At 26.8% G+C, this 9,295-nt stretch overlaps 1 protein-coding gene across 1 annotated transcript; it reads left to right on the top strand.

Annotated features, from left to right (window-relative positions):
• Positions 1-6,839: 6,839 nt before the first annotated feature.
• LOC113851564 (probable calcium-binding protein CML23) lies at positions 6,840-7,578 on the top strand. Its single transcript, XM_027482081.1, has one exon. It carries the CDS (start codon positions 6,840-6,842, stop codon positions 7,464-7,466), a length of 627 nt encoding a protein of 208 aa, XP_027337882.1. The 3' UTR covers positions 7,467-7,578.
• The last annotated feature ends 1,717 nt before the right edge of the window (positions 7,579-9,295 follow it).

The raw sequence follows: 9,295 nt of genomic DNA, 5'->3' as shown, positions 1-9,295 counted from the left end.
TATCGGAATTTTCTTGCTTAGGGATTAATTTGCTGGTTGTAAGCGTGAATCCCGTAAAGACTGTGTGAAAAGAGATCTAAGTTTTAATAGTTTTGTTAATTTAAGCTCAAAGGGTTGAGTTTAGATAATAAAAAACAGTAATTCCTTTATTAAAAATACATTATGTCATACTTTTGTATTTTTAAAGTAATAAATATTTTTTAATAAAAATTTACTATTGTTAAATGTTTAAACATAATTTTAAGGATTGAAGTTAACAAAATTAAATTTTTATAAATTAATAATGTATAACAGTTTATTTTAGAGCTTTTTTTCCCCCCCGAAAGTTAGTAATGCTGTTTAGTAAACAAAAAATAAAGGAAGCTTAAAATTTTTGAAAGGAAGTTTGTAGTTTTTAAAAGATAACTTATAAAAGTTTGTTTTCAATTTTTTTTTATTTTTAACTTTTTAAACAATTTATTGTTATGTAAAATAATTTTAACTTTTTTCATTTAATATATTTTACCTAGTTATACAATTTATTTTATCAAATAATTCTAATTTAATTAATTAATTAGTTATAAACCATAAAATTTCAAATATAAAACTTTTAATTAACTTATCAAATATAAATTATAAGTTATGAGCTTTAGGTTATAAATTTTTTACTTTTAAACTTCAATTTACGGAATAATCATTGCAACTTTTATGCAATGTTAAAATCAGATGGGGATTAACTAATGATATTTATAGCTTAAGTTCATCCAATTGTTGAATCAAATGACATTATAAAAAAAAATAAATTGTGTGAACACAACGATGAACCATAAAGAATATTTAATAATGAATTATACAAATAATTTAGGTGAAGGCTAACATGAGTTAGCATATTAGATAATTTATAATAAGTTAGCAAAATGACCTGTTATAGTGGGTTTAAAAGTTTAAATATTTAAAAATTAATCCTTATCAAATTTTGTAGATAAAAGATATAAATCTATTAAATATTTAAAATAAGTTCTTCTTTAACATAATTCTTTTTAAGGTTCAGAAAGAACGTAATTATTTATCTATGGGAAATCATATCATGTTCTCTCAAACTCGCTCCCATCTTTGATTTTAAAGAAATAGTAAGGTAATTCTATTTTGGAATATTGTCGTAAATATTTTGTTCAATTTTTCTTTCTTCTATTTCAATTTTTTTTATTTCTCCTCCTTAATAGTATACAAACCCATTTGTCATATCCACCATGAACCCTAAACCCACATAACTATTCTTTTTTTCGATTGTTATACTCTCAATTATAATGTTTTCCTAATTGAAAACATTGAATACTCATCCCAATTATTCTAAAAATCATTATTTTTGTTTGATCAAAATAAAGGTAATGATTAAAGAAATTTTATTGAACAAAAAACAACGTATGAATTCACTTTACTGTAAATTTAGCTTAAACTAGAATTATCCGCTTAAGCTAAATTTACATAGAAATGAATCTAATTTGTTTATCAAATTTTGCTTAAGCTAACAAACATACGTTTAAGCTAATTAAAGATAAATGAATTTAAATTTTTCATCAAAATTAGCTTAAGCCAAAACACATGAGCTTAAGCGAATTAAAGACATAAATGAATCTAACACACATTCGCTTAATCTCGTAGGTTATGGCTTAAGCTAATTTAAGATAGAGATGAATCTAATTTGTTCGTCAAATTTGCTTAAGCTAACACACATACATTTAAGTTAATCAAAGACTGAGATGAATTTAAATTTTTTATCAAAATTAGCTTAAGCCATAACTCATAAGCTTAAGCAAATTAAAGACATATATGAATCTAACACACATTCGCTTAAGTTTATCGGTTATAACTTAAGCTAATATGAGACAGAGATTAATCTAAAATACTTGTTATAATTAGCTTAAACATATAGTTTAGCTAAAGCGAATTACCACTTGGTTAAAGTGATATTTCATTTTAAAATATTAATTATTTTTCTATAAATAGGCTTAAATCCATGTTATGATTAGTAAAAATGATAATAATAAAATATATTTAGCAAGCAGAAAGTTAAAAATTTTTTATAAGGTATAATAATAATTTATGTTGTTGGCTTTTGAGGCAAGGATATTGTTTAATTAAATTAAATTTTTAATTACCATCCATCTCCTTCTTCATGTTAATTTCTAAAAGATTAATCATCTTATTTATACAAGGTGACATAATTTGGATTTTGTAAAAATTGTTCAGAACTTGATAATATATAAATAAATAAATGGAGAATAATATGAACAATGTAACAAGAGGTAACTCTACAATAAAATTCTTACTAATAATGGTCTCACTTATCTTTTATTATTTTCTTAGAACACGAAATGTCATAGCTTAGTGATAGTTTCCTTAATGAGTTGGGTGTGAAGTTACACAATCTCGATATTCCAGGGTTGTTCTTGAATCATCGAAGAAGTGTGTGCAATTTCGTAAGTTACCGTTACAATTGCGCTTAAGCTTGTACATATCCGCTTAAGCGCATATCATACATAAAGCCTTGAGCATATAAAATAAATCTACTTCAAGCAATTTATTTGCTTCAGTGATTCATATGTAGCTTACCTCTTTACTCCATTTCAGAATAATGCTTAATTTTTCACACAAGCCGAAGCTAATATGTTTCGCATAAGCACATATGGTAACTTCAAAGTTCAGTTTAAACTTAACTTACACGTGCTATTTTTCACTCAAGCATGTGCTATTTTTAGCTTAAGCATGATAGTTTTGGCTTAAGCTCAATATTTTAGTTTAACCTAGAATTTATTCGCTAAAACTCTATTTAATTCGCTTATGCTGGACTTATTTTCTTTAAGCTGCTTAAGCTTTAACTTGTTGGTTTAAGATAGTATTATAAGCTTAAGCAGTACACAATTCGCTTAAACCGGGGATGTCGTAACTTCAGCGATATATGTTTAGCTTTAGCAAAATAGTAAGCCCCTATCATTTATATAAGCGTGATAACAAATTATTAGCTACTTTATTTTATGGACTCATTCTTATTTTCACCTAAACTATATATTTAAATTTAAAAGTAAAATATATTTTTCATATTTATTAATCACCATAAAATACCAGTAGTCCAACTAAATACAATTTAATTAATTTGATATAATGTTACTTAGTTAAGTCATATGTTATGGTCATAAATCTCAAACTCAAAATAGTAGAGTATAAAAAGTATATTTTTTGTGAATTTTAATTTTTTTTATTATTATAATTTTAATTTAGACATATATTTTATTTATAAAAGTTGGTATTAACCCTAAGAATATATTTAGTAAAACTTTTCAATATTCAAATCTTAATTAAATGACTAAAATGACTGTTAAATAACACATTTTTTATTTGTTAATGGTATAATTAGTATTTTTTTTAATAATGGTATTGAACTTTTTTTTACAATTTCAGCAATAGTATTTGAAAGCTTAAAATAAATTATCATAAAACAGTTAACTCATCATTAGATTTATTAAAACAATGAGTAGAATAAAGTGGAAGGTTATCAAATTTGTTTCAATTTTTTTATGATATTATTTTCAAACATTTTAATTACTTTATCTTATTATGAAAATTTCAAAACAAATTTCTTAAATTGATTCCAATGACAATTTTTTAATTTTCAAAAGCTTGTGAATATTTATAATTATTGTTATTTTATTTTGTACTTATTTTGATAAATTTTTTAATATAACTCATTATATAAAATTTTATGAACAAATTTTAGATATTAACAAATTATACAAAATTATTTATTTAATAATAAGTTAATTAAGGTGTGTTCCCAAACAAATCCTAAATTTATGACAACAATCTTAACATAAAAAAATATTGATTAAGTAATTAATTAAACTATATACTTTAAATAATACATTTTATCCTACAAAGCTGATTTGTGACATTAAAATTTGCATTCTCTTACAAATGATCTAAGCAAAATTTTTAACAATAATGTTTGTCATTGCATGAATTTGCTTAACTAATTTAAATATTTTTAAAGACTTCTTTAATAGCTTCATTCCTACATATTAGTCTCCATTGTCCATCCTTTACCCGTGTCTTAACTCGTAGACTAATTATTTTCTCATGATTTTGCGTAACTCATATGGTAAAATTTTTATACATATTGTTAAATATAAATAAGAAATTATCATATAGTCTCCATAGTTTATCTCTTCTTGCGATAAAACCTATGGAGAGACATGCATAGAGATCTTGAATGAATTCTTTTTTTTTCATATGGTAAATTTTTTATATAATTACCAATGGGAACTTTTGATACATATTAATTTCAAAATATACTTCGTGAATTCACATAAATGTCTTTTTTTTTAAATTATAACCTAAAATGTTAAGAAGTTAAAATTTAGTCTTTGTCATCAACTTTTCTTTTGTTGATTTTAGGTGCTCTTCTAACAAGTTTTATACATCAATTTCAAGATCCTCAAGTGCTTGTTAAACTTTTCAAGTCTCAAAAATAGAGGGAGAAGGAGAAAAGTAGAGAATTGAAAGACATATTTCATTTAAGTCGTAGTAATTTCGCTCAAGCTATATTGGTTATAATGGAAGGGTTTATTTACCTTGATATTCGCTTAAGCTAATATTTACTGTTTGAGCAAAAATTGTATTGTATTTCACGGCTTAAGTTATTTATCACCCGCTTAAGCGAATTACCTCAAGTGAGTAATTTTTTGTTGATAATTTTAACTTAAGTAAAAAATATAGCTTAAGTTAAAGTTGCAAAATTTGTACGATGTAAACCAACCATTATACAAAGATCTAAAAAACCATTGAATAATGTATCAATACAAATGTCATTTTTGTGATTAATTGAGATTGTAAGAGTTATGTAAAAGTATTAATTCTAAAAATCATTAACTTCAAAAATAGAGTTTGTGGAGAATCTATAATTATTGCCATTACGTCTCTGATTAGTGATAGGGACCGTCATCCAACATGCTTCTATCTAAGTAATTTTATTCATACCTTATTTCTTCCGCCACCCTCACCCTTCTAAGCTCCTTTGTCCTATGCTTTTAGTTAGTCTGCTTTGAATGATTATTTTACTCTTTGAAAGTGAGCAAATATTAGATGGAAGGAACTTCTGCTAAAAATTGAATACAATAATTTATTTATTTGTGTTCTTATTTAGCTTTCAAGTGGAGGAAAACTTTCATAGAGTGAGCCCTTCGATAGTAGGTTTTCAAGATACAAAATAAAAGGTTTTGAAGGTTCAAAGAGAAATTATGAAAAGTTTTACGCAAGATTAAATGATAAATATGCATAAACTTATATTATCAAGTTATAGGTAAAAGATCTGAATTATTTATAGATTTTAAAATACATCTAACAGTTTAAAAATAGTTATTCATTATAAGTTATTTAACATGCTAATTCATGCTAGCCTCCACCGATAATTTATATGAAATAATGAAAATAATTGCCTATCAAGTTTTAAGACGAAACCATAAGTATCCGGTTTACAGTTAGGTACAGTGCAACCGGACATGGACAAACAGGCTCCAATGATTCTGTAATGAACAAATATATTAAATCTTGCAAATTTGAACATAGGTCTTGTATTCTGGCTGGGCATTTTCAATTAGTATTCATGGTTCATTTCATTATGTGTGAAACTAGCATGATCTGGGTCCGATATATTCAACCGGGGAAGGGCAAGTGTAAGTACTGAAAATAGGCCTTTCGATGCATCTGTTAAAACACTTTAATTGGTCTTCAACCTATGATTTCACTGATACAAAATGTGAATGGGATACAACCCACAAGCACAACCTAATAAGTAATCAACATTTAATTGTAATTTTGTAAATTAAAACTGGAAAATATTTCATAAGAGACTATTATACTTCTTATGTTTCACACCCATTTACAGCAAAATATAAAGAAAAAAATAATAATGTTCACTTTAAAATTATAATTTGACGTAGTTAATGGTGTCTGATGTTAGTTCTTCACAGATAGTGAAGAATTACATGTCAAAAAGTGTTTCATACCATCCAACCACATTATAAATTTGGATAATATATAAAATGGCCTTTACAAGGATCGATGTTGGAACACAAGTTCCCCAGAAAAGATAATTGTCTTCTTGTTAACAAAATGCAAATACACAGTCACCAAGGAAAGTTGCCTTTTCAATTTCATTGATGCAGTCCTGCGGAGTCCACAACATGTAGAGAACAAAACAATTGTAGGCTTGTGAAAGTGAAATTTGCCGGCACATAGTATGGGTGTTCTTTTTTTACTTTCTACGCCACCCACAAAATTAAACCTTAATCAAACTCCAAAGGCATCATTCACACTAAACCCATTCTTATCTGCTTTTTGTGTATGTGATTTAATGAACAGAATTTCAAAACCAGCTAATACAAAAAAGAATGAAGAGAGAATATGAACATCCCAGGTTTTGTCTTACAAAGGGTTCACCCTTTTGCAGAGAGCCTTGAGAGACCCTGTAATTAATAAAGCTTGGAGAATTATTACAAGGTGACACGTATTTTTAAAATAAAATTTTATTACATGTATTTTCCATATTATTTTTTAATTAAAATTAAAATTTTATTTCAATGACGTATAACAATCTTTAATGTTTACTTTTATTCCTTGAATTAGTAAAATAAAATTTTAATTTTGATAAGAGAAAAACGCCAAAAATACTTGGCTAAGTTTTTCCTTATTCAAATTTCAGCCCCATACGCAACAAGTTTCCTTTAATAGTATTCACTACTCTTATCATTTCAGTTGTTATAGTCAACTCCACCCCCACCACAGTTCTCACTCCTCTCTCAATTATGTTGCAACCTTTCACTACTTGCTTCACCTTTCTTAATAGGAAGGCCAAATTCTACATTAACAAGCCAAGAATCATGGATATAATAAGTGTATGCTGCAAAAGACGACGACCCAACAAAAGATTCTCTTCTAGTTCTGACTATTCATGCTCCTCTTTCCTTCACATGGAGGTATCTACCCAATTTCAACAAGTTTTCAGGCTTATTGACACTAATGGAGATGGAAAGATATCAATCACTGAGCTCAGTGAAGTGCTTTCATGCCTTGGATACAACAAGTACACAGCTGCTAAAGAAGCTGAAGGCATAGTGAGAGTGTTGGACTTCAATGGAGATGGGTTTGTGGACTTGGATGAGTTCATGGTTGTCATGAAAGAAGAAGAAGAAAATATTGCAAGTGGCATGGAGCATGATGATAACCTCATGGATGCTTTTCTTGTCTTTGACACTGACAAGAATGGCCTAATCTCAGCTAAGGATTTGCAAAGAGTTTTGCTTAATCTAGGATGTGTTGATTGTAGTCTAAGAGAGTGCAAGCTTATGATCAAAGGGTTTGATAAGAATGGAGATGGGTTTGTGGATTTTGAAGAATTTCGATCCATGATGCAAAAAGGGCTTGCCACTTAGAGCTTGAAATGGGTTTGTGCTGTATTTTTCTCTCATTTCCCCCTTTTTCTTTTGGTAAATTACAGTAATATTCTTAAGGTTGATATAACAAAAAAATGTTTTATCGAACAATTTTTGGAGATAATTTTCATTTGTTTCTTCTATTTTTTGAATATATGGATAAGAAAAATAAAAAATTATATATAATAGAAATTATAATGTGTTAATTTTTATTTATTCAAATAATATAATTATAATATGAAGTGTTGTGTTAACAGAATAAGTATGTGAGTATAAAGTGTTATGTTATATAAATTGGGAGAAATTAGTACATATATATAGTACAAAAGGGGAAAATATTGTGTGTAATTGTGTTGGGAAGTTTGTACACTTTGTCTTCTTTTTTTTTCCCTTGCGTTCACTTCACTCACGTGTACTCACTCCATAGGAGTGTCAAATAAGAACAAACGAGATATTAAGCAACAAAATTTCCTTCTGATTAAGCTGACTGAACAGGTTAGACAAAAATTATTGTATATTAAGTTAAGGAGATGACTTTCGAAACAAAGATTATGTGGTCAAATAGATAAGCCTTTTGAGCAAGGAAATGAGAGAGGGTGACATCAAGTACACAGGAATGTCCAAGTGGTGTCTCTGATTTCTTATCATGACTTAGGGTGCACCCTTTTCATGGGATATTTTATGATCAAGTGGATGCCATTATATGAATTTTGTCTCATACAGTTTTTATTCGTCTCTCAATTCTAATGATTTGATTTTAGAAAGATTAATATGAGTTATGGGCACTGTTCTCTTTTTGTCCATTCCTCAAAAAGAGATTGTCAATTTGCTAGGCTGTCCTCTGGCTTGATACAGCCCAAACATTTGTATGAGGCACCACTTTTCACTATATGCCAAGGAAACATGAGAGTTTGGTGGAGCCCTCAATAGCTCTATGCCAAAGAAAAGTAGATTTGTTTTTCAAAAATGTTTTATGTGCAGCAAAAGTAAATATTTTTAATACTGTGTAAAATATGAAATTATTTTATTTTAACATGTGATTTCGAGTTTAAATTTTAATAAATATAATTTTGTCAAGTAAAAGATACATATGATTAAATAAATATTTTAACTATTCTTTATATATATATATATATTTAAGATGTGTATATTAAAAGATAAAAAGTCAATAAAAAAATAATATCATATGATATTACATATAATGTTAATTTGTAGTGATTTAAATAGAAAATCTGTTTGATTTTATCATGGGTTGTCTTTCCTTGTCTTTGGTGAATTTATGTATTATTTGTCTGAAAAATGTTCATTCTCTGTGACAATATATACATATTCTCGTGCCAATCATTTACGCTTTGGTCTTATCTCTTGTGGTGCAACCAAGAAAATATCACCTCTTCTTTTAGTGCAATTTATGTAATTAGATAATTCACTTTTTTAAAACAATAGAACAAGAAGTATAGTGATTCATTAAATAAAAGTTATTTTCACATTCTCAGTTATTATTATTTTTAATTAATAATTATGATTCTTCATTTTATTCATTAATTTAAATCTATTACTTCAGAAAAATTAACAAAAAAAAGTTAACTAAAATATTTTAAGTATTTATTTTATGTTAATTTTAATAATATTGGAATTTTATTTACGTAATTTGTACCATATAAATCGATATTAATTAAAAGTTAGTATTAATTATTGGAGATAACATTTCAATTTTGATCTTTAAAAAACACCAAAAATACTACACTTCAAATTTGTCCAAAATCTAAGTCCCTTTGTATTCCCTTTCATGTCTCTTCAATAAAATATGACACTTAATAATAATAATA

The sequence above is a fragment of the Abrus precatorius genome, unplaced genomic scaffold, assembly GCF_003935025.1.
Source record: "Abrus precatorius isolate BTA unplaced genomic scaffold, Abrus_2018 Scaffold9, whole genome shotgun sequence".
Classification (NCBI taxonomy): Eukaryota; Viridiplantae; Streptophyta; class Magnoliopsida; order Fabales; family Fabaceae; genus Abrus; species Abrus precatorius.
This window is presented reverse-complemented; position numbering and strand designations above follow the sequence as displayed.

Coding starts and splice junctions, on each gene's coding strand:
- LOC113851564 (XM_027482081.1), top strand. CDS start 6,840: ATGTTGCAACCTTTCACTACTTGCTTCACCTTTCTTAATAGGAAGGCC.